This window comes from Lathamus discolor, chromosome 5 (assembly GCF_037157495.1).
Source record: "Lathamus discolor isolate bLatDis1 chromosome 5, bLatDis1.hap1, whole genome shotgun sequence".
NCBI classification, from domain to species: domain Eukaryota; kingdom Metazoa; phylum Chordata; class Aves; order Psittaciformes; family Psittacidae; genus Lathamus; species Lathamus discolor.
In genome coordinates this window covers 81,460,384-81,478,742 of record NC_088888.1, presented here as the reverse complement: position 1 = coordinate 81,478,742, position 18,359 = coordinate 81,460,384, and the positions used below count along the sequence as shown (strand labels likewise).

The 18,359-nt window shown below is 35.9% G+C and overlaps 1 protein-coding gene across 2 annotated transcripts in view; it reads left to right on the top strand.

Annotated features, from left to right (window-relative positions):
- Positions 1-18,359, top strand: part of COL19A1 (collagen type XIX alpha 1 chain) — a 181,385-nt gene that overhangs the window by 130,148 nt on the left and 32,878 nt on the right. For both annotated transcript variants that reach the window (XM_065681451.1, XM_065681452.1), the window contains exons 19-32: positions 2,720-2,782; positions 3,560-3,604; positions 4,552-4,587; positions 5,523-5,558; positions 5,668-5,721; positions 6,926-6,979; positions 10,308-10,361; positions 11,570-11,659; positions 12,006-12,050; positions 12,164-12,241; positions 13,549-13,584; positions 13,691-13,744; positions 13,833-13,886; positions 17,399-17,440. In XM_065681451.1, coding sequence (XP_065537523.1) covers positions 2,720-2,782; positions 3,560-3,604; positions 4,552-4,587; positions 5,523-5,558; positions 5,668-5,721; positions 6,926-6,979; positions 10,308-10,361; positions 11,570-11,659; positions 12,006-12,050; positions 12,164-12,241; positions 13,549-13,584; positions 13,691-13,744; positions 13,833-13,886; positions 17,399-17,440 — 741 coding nt within the window. The remainder of the gene's footprint in view (positions 1-2,719; positions 2,783-3,559; positions 3,605-4,551; positions 4,588-5,522; positions 5,559-5,667; positions 5,722-6,925; positions 6,980-10,307; positions 10,362-11,569; positions 11,660-12,005; positions 12,051-12,163; positions 12,242-13,548; positions 13,585-13,690; positions 13,745-13,832; positions 13,887-17,398; positions 17,441-18,359) is intronic.

Here is an 18,359-nt window from a genome sequence, read left to right as displayed (position 1 = left end):
GAGGGTGCACTCAATCCCACTGTCCATGTCAGCGATGAAGATGTTAAACAAGACTGGTCCCAACACCTATCCCTGAGGGACACCACTCGTTACTGGTCTCCAGCCAGCCATAGAGCCATTGACCACAACTCTCTGTGTGCGGCCATCCAGCCAGCTCTTTATCCACCGAGTGGTCCATCCATCAAATTTGATATCTCTCCAATTTAGAGAGAAGGATGTGGTGTGGGACAGTGTCAAACGCTTTGCACAAGTCCAGGTAGATGATATCAACTGCTTTACCCTTGTCCATCAGTTCTGTAGCCCCATCATAGAAGGCCACCAAATTGGTCAGGCAGGATTTCCCCTTAGTGAAGCCATGCTGGCTGTCACCAAGGACCTTGTTGTTTTTCGTGTGCCTTAGCATGCCTTCCAGGAGAATGTGCTCCAAAATTTTGCCAGGCACAGAGGTGAGACTGACTGGTCTGTAATTCCCTGGGTCTTCCATTTTCCCCTTCTTGAAAATGAAGGTTCTGTTTCCCTTTTTCCAGTCTTCGGAAACTTCACCTGACTGCCATGATTTTTCAAATATGATGGCCAGTGGCTTAGCAACTTCATTCGCCAGCTCCTTCAGGACCCGTGGATGGATTTCATCAGGTCCCACGGACTTGTGCTCGTTCAGATTTTTAAGCAGATTAGGTTATTCTGACTTCTGTATGGCTTCAATGAGTAGTTGTAATTTCACAATGTGCTTAATTTCTTGCAACCAAGCTTTTTCTGGCTCAGTATCAGTCCCCTTATTGTGTAAGGAGGCTGGAATGCAAGTCTTTAAAAGCATAATTTACTTGATCCATGTGTACAGTGAAAAGAGAGCACTATAAATACAATTGCTGATTGTGGTAGCAAATTGTGCTGAATGGCAAACTAAGATCAGCAGCCTTCCTTTAATGAAGGTGAGGGGAACCTGCTGAAGATAAATAGTAGCATTGATCCTTAATGGAGTGGGAGACTGTGCTGGAGCATTCCTTCCCTCATCGTTCATGCTTTGTGCCTGTTCTTGCAAGGCATGACTATTTTTATATTCCTCCTTTTATGTCTTTTGTGGTTTCAGTGTAAATGAGATGCTTTGTTGTGTTCTAAACATGCATTTTGTTCTCTTCATTATGCCAAGAAGCTGATTCTGCCCTGCACTGTAGGTTACTTTCCTTCAGTGACTGGTAAATGAGGTCTCATGACTAGTGTTTATACACTCTCAGACCTCTGTTATCATCCTTTGCCTGGGTTTTCAAGGCCTCTGCTTGTCATCTTTTTCACTTACCAGTTTTCTGTACATAGAAGGTTACTTCAGTCAAACCTGCTTTTACACATATTTGGAAAGGGCATACAGATCAGTCAAATCTAAAATGTTCTCCCAACACATAACAATGAAACCACAGCAAAAAGCAGTTGAAACTACATCAGAATCTACTCAGGAGATGTTTCCAAATCATTATAACTCATTATAATTATAGCTTATTATTGAATAATTCATTATTACTTTTCTAAGATTTTTTTTCCATTGGCATATTTTACTTACATTTTGTTATAAAGAGCAAATGACCTATAAATATGTGAAGAGCATAAAAGTAGTTATTTGATCTAATACCCTTTTTTATTTTTTCCTCCATTCCTCAGGTTCCCTTCTTTGAGCATCTTCCTCTTGGGCTGATTTTGATAATTAGGGTAGTAACTCTGTTGAGAACCTTAAACACCCATGAAGATCCTTCAGGACATTAACATGTAAAAAAGAATTGCAAATTTTGTTTAGGTTATATTCAGCTATCAACTTCTGAAAATATTAACAGAGTGTAAATGCCACTTTTACTCATCATGATGTTTTTCCATTTTAGAGATATGTTTGGATACATACATATGTCCATACATATGTCTGGAACATGGCAAGGGGAAGTTGGCTTGCTCAGCGTTCCCATTCAGCCCAGTGGCAGATGTTATAGGACTTGAGCTCCTTGTGTCCAGACTTGAGCTCATTTTTCAGGGTCATTGGTTTTGATGCTTTTTCAATTGTCAATAAAAGAGAACATGTTCCCTTTAGGTAGTCTGAACCTGTCTTTGTGCAGAGGAAACTATTTGGTTTGTATTTTATTGTGTCTTTACCTTGTACAGAAGAGTAAATAAATGCGATGCAATAATACCTGGGCAAGTATACAGCCTGAACCCCTGGTCCTTAAATCTGTCTGTTTTCTTTGAGGAGCAGTGAGAAGCCTTTTGATTATATTATTCCCTCTACTTCTGTCTCACGACTGTACTAGGTCTAAATTAATTCTATTTGACTTTTCAGGCTGCTCAAAAGTAAAAAGCTTGTGGTTTTGTCATAGAAGTTATTTTTATTGTTCTCTAACGTACTTGAGAAATGTACTGTAATAAGAAGCATAAGTTCTTTGCATTAAAAAAAAAAAACACAGATTTGCATAACAGTATTCAACATAGACATTTCCTTTTTATGCTTTTGTTCATATTCTGCTAGTCTGACTGGAATATGAATGCATGACAAAGGGTGTGTTGCTGCGGTACATTAATTAGATGCACTATATAGGCATTTAGTACCCATTTCTAATAGTAAATTAGGACTTATGAATTTACATACTAGTAAATTACATTAAATAGTTATTGTAAATACATTGTTACTGTAAATAAATAGTGTCATGTCCTGTTACGTGATGTTTTTGGTGATATTTCTTCGCAGAGTGATACGAGACTACTAGGATTACTTGAGACTCCTGGACTTAAAGGCCAGAAGGGAGACATTGTAAGGACATTTGGATTAAACTGGAGAAATTTTTGAGTGTTTATCTAAACTGACACCCTTAACATAGTATCTTTGATTTGCTTTATCACAATGGCCTTTGAAAGAATAATGTTTAGATATGATTGGCTCTTTAAACTCTATATTCCAATACTGGACTCACCTTGCTGTCCTGCATGTGCAGCACATAAGCCTTTCTTCTGTAATATACGATAACCAGAAAGGAAAAATTTAGGAAAAAGTGTGATTTCTGCATCACTCTCTGAGGACAAGTCAAATGAGGTGGCCAGCTGGTTATGGGGAAAAAACCTCTGCAAAAGTTGAAATTCAGAAAATCTTTTACTACTGAATGGTGAATATTTAAAGCAGTTTCTCTGTAACAATGGGACTTGTTATACCAAAAATACTTAAAATCAGCCTCTAAAAATTTTGTGGTCAAATTCTGAGTCTACACCATAAGGCAATATATTGTTTGTAGGCATCTGTCCTGTTTAAACAGTGGAATGAATTCTTAACAATTGGACACTTTTCAAACTTGGAAGAAGAGAGGAAAGTGCTCTGTCTATGTGACAGGATTGACAACATTTTTTATTGAGAAGCCTGAAGCTCTGCTGTAGATGGCAGTCATTTCAATTAATATGATGTTTAAGGCGCAGATTTCCATTGCAATAAAATTTATCATTTTGTGCCCTACACCGAACAAAGTACAGTTGAAAGAGAGAAGTTTATTTGACTTTTTAGAATATAAAATGTTTAAAATATAATTTATTTTGTTAAAAGGGTCAAAAAGGAGAATTGGGAATGACCGGTGCAAAAGGAGACAAGGTAAATTAATTCCTTACTTCTGTGCTTATGTGTGATGCTAGAAGGTGGCTGAATGATTATTAATCAAATCTTGGAAAATATACTCAGAATAAAAAAAAATATATTTAGGCATAGCTGTCAGTCTCTGAATGTCCTTAATAATTTACTTAAGCCCACCCTTGAGAGACTATTTATGTCTACAAGTAAATTTCCCTGTCCCAACAGTTCACAAAGTCCTTAACTTCAACCATAATCAAACTTTGACTGAATACCAGTTTAAGATTATGTTTATACAAGCTCGTGATTGTCTGACAAATTAGACACCATTCATATTTTTTCAAGTTAAAATGAAATCTTCAATATCTTTGTGAAAAAAGCAGGAGTCTAAATTATTAAAATTTATAAATAAATTCCCTCTTTTTTTTTTTTTTTATTTAAGCTTAAATTTCTCAGAAAGACTTGGGGTGGGGAATGTTACTGAGGAATAGGAATGTTTTGTATTTTTCTAGGAACATGTGGTATACCCAAGTTCTTTATCCACTGAATAATAAGCATTTTGCTGTTCAGCTGTTTAGCTTCCAGTTGTTTTCTTTGGTCATTTCCTTGTGTCTAAACACTTTTCATGCATGCAGAAACTTTTTTTACTCTATCAATATGACAGATTCATAATTTTGTGTGTTATAAAGTACTTGTGTTTGAGAATTTGTCAGATTTGTACATATTGCCACTCTTTTTAGATCATGTTCTTGACCCTCCCTTATGCTCCTTGCTTAAAAGGATCACACGTGTCATGGTCCTGTCATTAAATCAACATCATCTCTCAAGTAAACTTTTGTAATCCATATACTTCTGTTTTATATAGGTTTCAAAAAACCCAACATTTTTCAAGGACTTTATGAAAACAAAACATATGTACTATTTGCCATTTGAAATAAATTTGTTTTAATCTCTTCTTTATGTTTCCATAGGGAGAGCCTTCTGAAAAAGGGGACAAGGGAGATCCAGTGAGTATAGCTATGTTCTGAGACCATGATAGGAATAATTTACATTTGATATTTTTTTCATACTGTATTCACGCTGTAATTCCTTCTTTGTACACTTTTATTAAATTCAGTGATTATGTAGGATCGCATATGTATTGTTTCCTTCTTAAGCATGCATCAGGTTCATGCAGGTTATAAATAAAAAACAGAGATGCCCTGTTCTTCAGCATTTCTGTAGATGGAACAGTACATGAACTGAGTTTAAATGACATGCTTTTTTCTTGTTCCCTGAAGGTTCATTCTTTCAGTTATTTCACAAAATTATAGGTGGGCTGAACTCTTCTATGTTAATTGTTTTACCAGTTTCCAGTGTGGCATTTAAGATCAGGTAGTTTTCTTACGGCAGTCTTATGTGTGCTTTTTTTTTTTTTTGTTATTTTTGGGGATATTTTCAGAGCACTCATTCTGTAAGAGTCTGTTTAAATGTGTTGTTTAACTATTGCTCTCTCTTAGAACATTTGACGAAAGCTACTTACGCTGTTTAATACACAACTGAAGGCTGCTCAGATACTTCAGATTAACATATTATAATAACCAAAATGAGGTGTACTGTAATAATGTGTGGCTTTGGAGATTAATACTGAGAGATTAATACTGTCTCACCAGTGGAGATTTAGCGGTGAAGAATAGGCTTTAGACTGAAAACATCGCATTTGCTTAAAAGCTTCTCCAAACATCTCTTCTTTAAAACACTAGGAAACACTAGGAAAACCTGCAAACAGAATTAGTTTGAAACAGGAATGCCATTCAGAGTTTGCTCAAGCCATCAGGAATTCTTTCATGTTTTCTCAATATTTGTTAAGTTTACCAACTGCTTTATAATATTTTAAGGTAGCAAATTAAACTCTTAGTTGGTCTTACTTAAAGTTTTAACTTCTTATACCTTCTGTTTTCAGGGAGAAACTGGAATGGAGGGATCAAAAGGAAGTAAGGTATGTTTTGACCTATACACATTATATATACATCACTGGTGTGCAGAGGTGTACTGGGAGACATAGCAGTACATTCAGATATTTTTATTTTCTCAAACAATATCATTAGGGTGAAAAAGGAGACCCTGGACCATCTGGTCTGATTGGAAATCCAGGATCAAAGGTAAGCAAAAGATGTATTTGTGGAATTAACAGACATTGCATTCTATGCTGTTATATAAACTACATAGATGAATGCTATCAATTGTTTAGCTAGTATCAAAGGGCAGAGAGTGCTTATAGTTATATCAAAATTTTGTGCATGGATTATGTCTTTTTTGCTTTTAGTTCATAAAATTCTTATTGATCTCAGGATAACTCAGCAAGAAATATTTATGCAAAGCCTAAATGTTATTTGATCATTCAATAATATGAGCACCCATTTTGCAATTACAAATCCACCAGTAGCTGGGTGTATTCGTTATCCACCAGTGAGTAACCACTGCCAATTCATTAGTGGTTTCTGTGTTTAATCCTATAGGATTGCAGGTAATGCCAAAGTAGTCATTGCCTTGCTTTGAAGAAAGTAACTGAAGAAGAAATGTTCTTTGAGAATTTCACATGATGTCTTGAATTTTCTCAAATAATGGTAGAATTGGAAACAGGAAAAATGTAACCTCCACCCAACAATATTCCTGTTGAAATCATGGTACTTGGGTTCCTGAGATCATTAAAGGAAGTCGAAGAATTAATAGATGCAGCTACAGTGTCCACAAAACTGTGGTCTTAAAAATGTTTTTCCACTCTTAATTCCTTAGACTACTCTTCGAAGGCTAATGTCCTTGGTAGGAGCTACTGAAATAATGGTTGTTATTGCAGTGAAAACCTAGGTCATCTTCACAATGTACACCTTCCAGAAGAGGCTCATAGAGACCCAAGGATCATTAGGGTTTGCACCAAGTCATCCTTCTATCACTACATCTCAATCCCCCCTTTCTTTCGAGTGCTCTGGAGTCCTTCTAATGAGAAGTATTCCAAAAAGAGAAGTAACACCAACCACATGGTTAAAAAAAAATCACGTCTACATCTGTCCGTTAAGGGAGGAAATCTTCATTTACTCCTTTTCTTTTGTCTTTCCCCTTAGACAGTTCCTTTGTATTACTTGTATTTGATTTTTATGCATACTTTGGATTTTGTATTTGTCAGTCCCAAAGATTTATTGGACTAAACATTGGATTAAGGGAGAATGAGCAAACTCTGTACTTCTTACTCCATGCAGAAGACAATTATTAATGCCAGATGTTGTCATCTATTTATATATGAGAACACTTTACACTGAATTACAGTGGTTGTATTGACTTTTACCTCAAGCATGTGTTATTTCACAGGGGCTACAAGGACCTCCAGGACCTGTCGGACCTAGGGGACTGCCAGGAGAAGTTGTATGTATTAAGCAGTTTCACCAAGATGTAGAAATGTAGTGTGTCAGCTGTTAGCCAGTGATGCAGTACCTCAGAAGTTATCATAGGTGCTCCTTTTGTGAGTGCTACTGTAGCAATCCTGTATTGAAGCACAGTACTATGGGATACCGCAGGATAGAGTTCTGCACTTTCCTTTTGTTCTCTTTCTCCTTGTGTTACTATAAAGATTAATAAGGTGAAAAGGATAAACAATTATGTTTATTATCTTATAATTTAGATCAGATTTACAAGCAAAACTCATATTCAGAACAAGATATAATTCTGCTAAAACTAGGGACAATATTAAAGTCTTTGTCAGGAGTAATATTGTTTGAAAAGAATTTAATATAAAACTTGTTTTTTAACTACTGCTCAGTAAATTAAATTACTAAAATACAACACAAACCAAGACAACTTGATGCCTACTCATCCCAGGTAAGCAACAATCTCCCTGCTGGAAAGGGAAGTCAGGATCCAATGAACACAATGCTAACAGGGGAGTGAGTGAGAGTGAGATAATCAAGAAGAGTAAAAGCTCTCACTTCAGTGCTTCTTAGATACACTCCAATATTGAGATCCACTAAACATTGTCAGATTATGTCAGAAGCAAGATACAGATGGTTTCTTGACTCATCAATTGGGATTGTCAAGGAAGTGGAGGGTGCTCAGCAGAGTTTTAATGATCCTGCAGTTATTGTGCTCCACATTCAGGTTTGCCAACTGGTTGGGTTTGTCAAGGTGATAGGGGCCTCCTTCATAAGGGTTTTAGTGAGCCTATGACCATTATGCTGCAGGGCAACAGACTGACAGGTCTGGACCCCTTAAAATGGTAGGGGCCTCCCCCAGGATCCAGCATGCCTGTACCCCTTGTGCCTCTGAGCACGAAGAGCACAGGTGAAACTTCAGTCTAGTCTGAATACTCCAGGAAACATCTTAAACTATTAGGCACTCTTATACTAAGCTTGAAAGTTCCCTGGGCATTTGACTTGACACTGTAATATAGCAGAAGGTCTTTGGAAGATAGCTGCCTGTCTTCCTTCCAAATTATGGGTCAGTCCCTTTTTAGGTATGCAGGCAACTATGCCTAATCCCCCTTGCAAACTGAAATTAGTTTTCAGTCCACAACAGCAGTGTTGTCACATAACCTAACAAGTGGAATCGACTCCCTCTCCCTGGTTCACCTCCCCCTCCCTCCATAAACCATAAACTGTTTTTTAAGTACCATTTTGGAAGTTTGAGTGGTTAGATCTAAGAAGTGAACCAGAGAATCAGACAATGCAAGCTTGGCTTTAGCCTAGCAGTTAAACCATTTAACTGAAATCAGATTTTGATCTTTGCTCTGTGGGTTAGTTTTGGGTTTTCTTTTTTCTAGAAAAAGAAGCATCTAGGAGGTGGCGTTGCTGCATTTTGTCTTAGGCCTTTCCATACATGCTCTGAGACTACTTTGTGGAAGAGAAACTTTAATTTGAACAGACTTTTAAATAATATACATTATTAATATTACAGTTCTGAGTGGTACAACTGGCAGATTTTTATTGTTGACCTGTTAAAAGTCTTAGGGATATAAGCAGTGACAACTGGAGTACAGCATCTTCAGCTCTTGGCAGAGAAAAAAACTAGTATTCAAACTGAGCATTGCTTCACACCTTATTTTCATACTCAGTTAAGGCACACGTTTTTAAAAGTGTGTCTAATATATCTGTAATATTGTCTTCCATGACAATATTTTGTAAGCCTTTTCTGCTGTTTCTCTTTATAGATAGATCCCAAATCTTACTGTGAAAGATAACAAAATACTGCATTTATGTTTTGCTTGTTTTTCCATCATCCTGCTTGAGTTCATAATTGCTGCTTTTGAAACTGCTGTTCTGCTGCATCTTTGACCAAGTGATATTATGACTAGATAAATACTGTGTATATGTAGGTCTTGAAGATTCATATTTGTACACACAATTCTAGTATATAAAGACATATATTTAAATATATTGCAGAAACATGTATTTAGATCCAGGCCTGTTGTTTTGTTTCACCTTCTAAATATGAAACATTATGGATTAACAAATGGAATTCATTTTATGCAGCATGATGAAGATTATGAAAGGTTAGCCATCCAGCAGATGACTTCTTTCCTTTCCAAAGAGATCCCTTAATCTTGGTCTAAGAAAAAAAAAAAAATCAGAAAAATCCTTAGGAAAGAAGATAGGCTGTAGGTATTTTATGTCACTGTCAAAATAAGGTAGGACACAATATCAGATCCATAATCAGTAAATTTAAACTTCCATATATTCTTATAATGATTGTGTTTTGGTATAAGCAGAATAGTCTTCATTAAGGTACTTGTGTTTTCTTTTTTTTCTTATACTCTTAATTTGGATGGCTGGGTAAAAGAAATAGCTGTCTGTATTAAGGACAGAATACAGCGGAGAAAGTGAACACACAGCTGCTGAACCTTCACTACTGGCATGAAAATGTTGTCATCCTTCATATGTCAGTGTACACAAACCTATATTTCACACTGCATAGAAAAATAGAAGCTACATGTGGTTTTATATTTTTCTCAGGTTTTTTTTTTTCCATTCTGGATTAAGTATCATACTCAGATTTTACTGTTCAGTCTTGGCAGTTTTCTCATTTACTGTGGAAATGACTAGTATTCTTAATAAAATGCTTGATATAATACTTGGTTGAATAACATTGATGGGTTATGGAAAACGTTTTCTGCGTTTGTTATGCTGTAGTAAGGGAACACAATTTAGCCTTCTCTATTATTTAAATAGCTTCTATTTAGATTTTAATCTATTTCACTTCTCTGCATTTATAAGAAATCCATCATGAAAATGCTGAAGTTAAAATCAAAATGTGAAAAATTAAAGATCTTGACAAAAGAAAGGATTGAATATTTTTATTTTGCTGAAAGGGAATTTGGTGGATTTAGTGATGCACAGGAATAGGAATTCATTGAGGATTTTAAGATACAAAATTGAATAACTAGTGAAGAAAATCACGCAGCCCTTCACAGGCAAAAATGACACACTTATTTAAAACTCAAGTTTGTCCCTGCTACCACCTTCCTTGAAAAAAAAATGGTTGATTTGCAAGGCTTTGAATTATTTTTAAATTGAAAAAATTAAGATGTTAGTCTCTGCCATTCTGTCCTGATAGGGTCCAGAAAATAATCTTGATTATTCAACTTAAATGATACATATGGTTGATTAAGAAGCATTCATTAACTTCTACTTTTTAACATTTTGGGGCGATACTAATGCACAATAAATAATCCAATATATAGTTGTATTCTTATTGATTCCAGGGCTTACCAGGAGAGCATGGGGTACCAGGAAGCCCAGGTGTTAAAGGAGACAAGGTATGGTTTAAGTGCCTTTTATTAGGCTTGATGTGCTAGAGCATATTAGACTGTCATCTCTGAAATAACCTTCCATCTTCTGTAGCGTGTCTGTGTGGATGCTTTATGAACTGATTTTAAAATGTACAAGTAGCAACCCCCTCTCTGCTCCTTGGAGATGCTACAGGCCAGTTAGGCAACCCAATTGCTCTTCAGATTCACAATTTGCATATTCCAAGGAGGTTGCGCTGGGCTCTCACATTGAATCTCTGAGTGTAGAAATGTCAGTTCAGGTCCTAACCACAGAACATCCTTTTCAGTGTAGTGTTCTAACCAGAGTATTCTGTAAAATACCACTTCAGAATCAGACATATTCATCTTGGCAGAGCACTGAGGCAGCTATACTGTCTCAGATGTGAGCCAAGGCTGGGATCTCTTTATGGCGTTTATATTTTGATGGGTAGAAATCCCTTAGTTTTAATTCAGCCACACCAGCAAGAATTAAAAATGGTATGTATGATATGTTGAATGTAAGAAAAAGGGAAGAAAAGCAGGTACACAGGCATATTGTGTGATGTGTTATGGAAATTACACATTGTGGACACAAGAGAAACTAATAAAATCCCTTAATAGTTTGAAGAAGTGAGCTGATAAAAAGGCGGGAGAAGAAAATAACTGGAACAATGAGCAAAATGTCTTGCAAATGTGAAATAATGTATTTAAAAAGAATCACAGAGAATGATGCAAGAGCATGCAGAAGACAAGAGGACAGCATAATAAAAGGCACAAAGTCACCTGTGTGAAGGAGGAGTTGTAGAGATGGGCAGCAGGAGATGCTGCATGCGTTGAAGTAAGAAATAGAGATGCAAACAGGAATACCAGTGAAGACCAGGATTTTAGCACTAGAGAGATATAGCTGGAGAAAGAGTCTGAAGCTGTTACTATTAATTAATTGACATGCTTTAATGACAATCTGTGCATTAGGGGCCTGAGGGCAAAGAAATGTGGATCAGATGCATTGCAAGCAAGAAAAACTGAGAGAATGCTAGCTACTATTAGTGGTTGTGTGGTCCATGCCTCCTCTAAGTTTTGACAGGAAAATATGTGTCTTTTTTTTCTGTTTATTCTCACAGTAGTGGTACTTTCTAGGATAACCTTGACAATATTTAGAGGCTTTACATAAGAGAAAATACTCTCATTCCTATTAGAGATTCAAATTTATCTTGTAGGGGGACCCTGGTGGGATTATGGGACCGCCTGGACACCCAGGTCCTAAAGGTGATATGGGACCTCCTGGGCCAAGTCTGCCTGGAACACCAGTAAGTCCAAAACCTGAAAGGGCTATTATGACAATTTCTTATAGGGACAACTGTGAAAGAATTCTCATTGTGCAATGAAAGAAATCAGAACAATTCATTTTCTTTAATGTAATTTCAAAATTGAAACATACATTATAGTGGTTGTTGTAAATGCACTTAAATATAGCCTAGAAATAGTGCAAGGCTCACGCGTGCTCCTAGTGACAGTGGTATTAATGAGGAAAATACATGTAAATATAGTTTATTTATAAAGGCTGACTAATTTTGGCAGTAAAATTAAGCTGGTCTCTTTGATTTCAAAACATTATTTGGGGTTTTTTCCTGCTTTTTTTTTTTTTTTTTTTAGGGTCCCACTGGTATTCCTGGAAACCCAGGTCCACGGGGACCAAAGGTATAGCAAATAAATATATTATTTCTGTTTCTAAAAAAAGAAAAACAAAAAAGATAATATGCTAGTTTACATTTTCAGAACTTTTGTAACTGAAAGCCTTGTACCCTTCTCAGGGAGAAAGAGGACTACCTGGTGTCCAAGGAGCACCTGGGGAGATGGGACCCCCTGGAATAGGCATTCAGGGATCACCAGTAAGTATATCCACGCCCAGGATTTTGACTTTTCACTGTGCATTGCTGAGAAACTGCAACAATTAAACAAAAAATAGTAAAAATCCATGCCATGAGCTCCCTACTGACTCAGCTCTCAACTCATCCTTTCCCTTTATCCAGACCCAGAAGGATTTAGAGCTAAGTAAGCAATCAAAGCCTTGGAGAACTGAAAGAGTCATTGACTACTTTACAGATGAGCTTTCTAGGGATGGTGTTGACACATCTTCAGACTGTCAGGTTCTAAGCTGTTGCTTAGAACCACTTGTTTGCAGTTGTCAGCAAAATCTAGCCTGCGTACTGGTACAAGAGAAGGGGTATACTTGACATTGCACACAATGGCATTTTGAAATCCATGCTGGTACTGGAAGACATAAAAACATGGAAAAGATGTGGAAGGCTTTGGCTTTGCATCAGCTCCTAGCTTTTGCATTTGTGATGACTGCTAATTACAAAATTAGATTCTACTGCTTATAAATGAGAACCTTACAGTGCCAGGTACTGCGCCAGGAAATAGTAAAGTCCTGATATTGCACACCTTGCTTCTCACATTTCTGTGCAATTTAAATGTACACGTGAAGTCGATGCAGTCTATCTAGAGCTTTCATACTGAATAACTTGTATCGCAATAACTGTTTCAGTTACAGATTCTTTCCCAAGTTTGTTTCTGTTGCCTTTAAATAAATCCATCTGCAGTGTCTTCAGAGTATTCAGTAAAAAAAATTATGATACTGATGGTTTAGATGACCGGTGGTACATATTATTATGTGAGTTCTACTGTGGTGAAGACGGCAATCTTTCTGCATTCCAGACCAATATAGTCAGCTGATACATTTCAGTTTATTGACAGGACTCAGGTACGAAGGGAAGATGTTTGATAAAGCTGACTACAGATTCACAACAAAATCTTAATCTAACATAGTAACCTTAAAAATTATTCAAATATTTTCAAACCTGAATTTTTGAAATTATCCATTTGTATTAAAACAATCATTTTAATTATTATTATTCAGCTGAATATCAGCTTATCTTACAAACCTCCTAGCTAAATAGCAAGTTTCACTACAGATCAATATTGTTTAATATTACTTGTCCTTAAAAATGGGCCTCAGCAAAATCCTGAATTCTCCAATTTTGGCAAAATTAGATTTGCATTCAGAACCAAACTTAGAGAAAATCTTCCTTGCAATGTGAACCAATTTCCCACAATCAGTCCTATTTTTTTTTATGGTGTTAATCTCCTTTATCCGAAAAAGTGTAACTATTGATTATTTGGAGTTTTCTTGCAGGGTCCTGTAGGTCCAGCTGGATCAGCAGGTATGCAGGTAGGGTATACGTTTTTTCTTTATTATCAAAAAATAAATTAAGTTCAAGAAGTTTAGAATAAAAGAAAAATATTCTTAAACCCTAAACAATCTTTCCTGCTTTTAGGGTCCTAGGGGACCCCCAGGATTACCAGGAACTCCAGGTACCCCTGGTATTAACGTAAGTGATAGTTCCTTATATGTACTGTGAAAAGTAATGTGTCCCTTGTCAATGCTTTAAGGCCATCAAATATTATATTTGTTTCTAGGGTGCTCCAGGAAGAGATGGAAAGCCAGGACTACCAGGCCCTCCAGGTGATCCTGTACGTATACACAGAGAGCTTGTGCATAAGCTTTGGTGCAAATACTTTAAAGAGGTGACATAACCTAGCAAATCTAGACATTCAATTGTTTAAATCTGATTTAAAAATTATTAAATCCTTTGGAGGGTTGGGTTTTTTTGTTTGGGTTTTGGTTTGTTTTTTTTTTTTTACTTGGTTATATTACAGTGTAAATTAATCTTCTGTTAACATATACAGGATAAATACCTTGTTTTCTGGTGTTACAGTTTTTGTACTAGAGTTTCTGCCCAGCTATAACTTCACGTAGTGTTCCTCAGTCTCAGAAACATTTCTGAATAATGCAAATTTTCAGCAGCATACTTTGATAATTGCTGTTAAAATGTTGAAAAGAAAAGTTTGGGATTCCAAAGCTAATTTTGCTATGCCACAGAAAGAAGACATTATTTTTTAATGACATTCTGAGAATATTTAGTCTCTAATGCAGTAAATTGCCCTTAGCACTTAGGAAAGTTAAGTGGCTGGGTTTGAAAACAAAAACACTATGTAAATTCTGGCCCCATGTTTTAGAAAACACTTGAGTATCACTAGCTCCTCAAAGGCCTAAATTCAGTACCTAAAAGCTGGTCTATCACTGGCATTGAGTATGAAGGTAGAACTCAAGTCAGTGTCACAAAGATTAAAATATACAATGCGCTTCAGTTAGGAACGTGTATACAAATGACAACAAAAAGGCACTATGAATACAATTTGAAAGACTGGTAAAGTCTGTTACTTAATAATCATGTAGATCAAATTATAAACTGTGTGAGGAAGCTGAGTAATTCAGTAGTTTTCACTGTACACTGAAAAAAAATCGCTCTTCAGAATACATAAAATGATTTTTATTTAATTTAACAATAGTAATAATAATAAAAAAATTTAGTTAAAGATATTTTAGATACAGCATGAAGACCTGGTGTAATTCACCCAAAGAATGAACCAGAGCAGTCTATTAATGATTAGCAGTTACTTTTGAGTACTTTGAGAAAGATTTTGAGAAAAAGAGAGATGCTAACAGAAAACTTATCTTCATAAGAGGTGAATAGAAGAGGAGCCAGAGTATAATGGGTCAGTTTAAAGAAAAAAAAAAAAAAAAAGACTGATTGCAAGAAAGTTATGAAATATTTTTATTTTAAGTACCAGGGTATGAATGATAAAGTGGAAACACAAGATGACATAATTTCGTTAAGAACCAGTCATGGAATAAGGCAGATTTCTGGTTTTGGAAGGTAAACTTTCTTGAGAAATATAGGGAAGCAGTCATGTATATACCTTGGCCTCAATAAAACTTTGAGACTGCCCTCATGATGTTTTGATAAGCAAGCAAAAGCTGGTTTTGAAGTAATTGCCATATAGTTGATGTTTATCAAAATATGTGATAGGAGTGTCTACCACCAGATTACTGTCAATTTTGGAAAGAGGGGTCTCTACCATGCCTAGTGCTTGTCAGTGATTTGATTAGGAAAAGTAGATGTAAAATCTGCAATTGAACTGGGAAAGATTGCTAGCTTTTTGAAGATACAATCAAAACTTAATATTCAGGGACAGTCTGAAGTCAACAAGATTAAAAGTGAGAAGATGAGCATAAAGTGCTTGATAAGAAAAAGCCAAAATCCTTTAAGTAGGGTAGGTTTGGAAGACACAGTGCACTGCAAATTAAATGTAAGTGAATAATCTGATGCCACTGCTAAACAGGCAGGTCTACTAACAGGAGAATTATTGCCTTTTGCTCTCTTCAAATACTCTTCTCTTCGGAGAGAACATTTTTAAAGAAAGATGTAGCCTGCAAGAGTAAGTCAGAGAGTAAAGGCCATTTTAACACTTTCAGAAGGCCAGCATATATCGGAGAATACATAATTACATCAGATTTTCATTCTGTATATAAAATGTCTTCAACTAATTCTTCTTTCTTTATTATTCTTCTTATTATTATTATTATTAAATTATTTTATTTCATGTGTTCCCTGATATATGCCATTACTCAGAGCTCAGCATATGCAACTATGAATCTACAGTATGTGTGCAGTTAGGCTGGACTTGCTGTATATGCAGAGCAGATGGACAGTATGGCACAAACATGATAGGCTTGCTCTCATACCTGGTGTGCCCTTGCAGCTAGATGTTAGGGCCTTTTCACGCTGAGAGCTTGGGAGCCTGTACCATAAAATACTGCAGCTAAAATAAGAATGTTAGAAATAAAGAGAGACTGGGGAAACATTTGTGTAGTCCAGCAGAAAGCCAAACAGGGAATATAGTAATAGCCTGCCTATCTGTAAAATGTCGCAAGGAGAAGGATGAAAAGTCAGGCCATATAGAGATGTTATTTTTAAGCCTTGTTACAGGTTTTTTAAGAGCAGGTGATGCTGTCTATGTACAGATTACCTTTATGAAGAGGATGGACTTCATACCTTTACATAGTTATGTCCTTAAGCTGTATTAGGCAGCTGTCTCACCCTAGAAAACTTGGTATAGTTTCAAAGGTGCCTATCCTACCTGTAAATGATGAACTGATTACACTTACAGTTAAGCGTGTTCAGCAGTGTTTCTCCTGAGCTTGTGTTTGATACCCATTGCCACCAACTGACAGTCCAACAGGTTTTTTTAATTTGCTACAAAAGTGCTCACTTTTTACTTTGTTCTTCAAGGTGGAAATGACTGAAAGAGACTGAACAATTAACAATTTTTGAATGTGTCTAGTCTTATAGTATGCCCAGGGCTATTTTTGCTTCAGCATTTGCAAGAAGAAATGAACATTGGTAATTGAAGAGTCCATTTGTGAGCTAAGGTGATACCCAGTGCAATCAGTTTTTACAAGAAGTCTTTAAATATAAGTTTAATGGCAGCTCTTGGAAATCCAAAATATGTTGCAGTACAGCGTAAATCTGTTAATTGAGTTTCAAATAGTTTATCTTTAGTATTGGTAGTAATTTAGCAATGGCACCACAGAGTTTTGCACTCATTCTTAATGTTTAAAGGCAGGACAAAATACTACATATGTTGCTGTAGCTGGATTGTTTCCAGTATCTGAGTTAGTTTACTGAAGTTAGCTTTGGCATCTCCACATTTCGTGCTACAGTTTACAGTAGTCAAAGCCTAGGAGAAAGGAGAATTAAAACATTTTAAGATAATCAGGTGAGAATAGCCTGTGTGACTTCCCAGTAGTGGTAAATTGTCACTGGTATGCTACATAATAATATATTAATACTACTTTTAAATTAAATTTATTGTGTTCTGGAGTTGCACTATTGTCATGCTTTAATGAACTTGATTGAAGTTGTAATGAAGAATCACATTTATGAGGTTGGATAGACAGCAATATATAACTATATTTGGAACCCTTATTTTTCTTTTGCATTTGCATAAAAAAAAGCTTTAGCCAATATATATGTTATCAGTTATGTATATAACAGTATAAACTTTAGAAGCAATGAGAACCCATCAGAGTTGGTAGCATTCTATAAAACATGAACTGCAGCTTCCTTTTTTAATTTCAGATTGCACTGCCACTTGTGGGAGACATGGGTGCTATACTGAAGGTAAACGTTTTCAGATAAAAGTAAATATTTTATTTACTATAAGCATGCTTTTTAAACCAACGTATGCACTTGAAAGTTTGGATATGTTCAGTTTTCACCTACTGAGCTAGCCTAAATTAATTTTGAGGGTTTACTGATTTTTGGTTTGTTTTAAAAAAATATTCAAGAAACGTATTTTATAGGAATTTCACAAAATAGCATTTGAATGGTACATGAGGCCATGTAGTAGGTATGAGGTATGTAGCCAGCAGGTGCCTGTGCAGCACATTCAGTCCACAGTATGAATTGCTACAGAAATACCCCATTCTTTGATTTACTTCTTAGCATTAATATTGATAATACACCAGGTGGGGAAAATAGCCTAGAATTTCTAAGGTATTACTTTGAAAATAATAAGATTTGAAGTGATCTGCAGTATTCCCAAATGAAAAGTGTGCTCAGGAGGATTTCAATATGAAAAGCATACATCATTTCCTAGGAGAGCGATTATCCTATTCTACCGTCCTTTATTAATACATGTAGTTAGGTTCTATTGACTTTCTTTTATTCACAAATTTGATTTTTTTAGGTCTTTCATTTTTTCCCCTGATTCTTTCAGTTTCTAAATGTATTGTCTTTCTCCTGTGCATGCTTTTCTATGTGTTTTGTCAGTACTCGCTCTTAACAATTCCTTGTGCTTCATTCTTCATTACTCTGTGTTTTATGGTTAGCATCTCTGTGAGATTAGCTACAAAATGCTTCTTTCAACAAACCAGGTATCATTTACTTTAAAGTAACTATACATTTAAAGCTGGTGAGAGTAACAAGTATCCTTATCCTATCTGATCCTTAAAAGGGAGAAGATTTGCTCTTCCCAAACACAGGCACATCTGGGACTACTCAAATCAAAGTTATTTGTGAGTCCTCTCAAAATGAATTT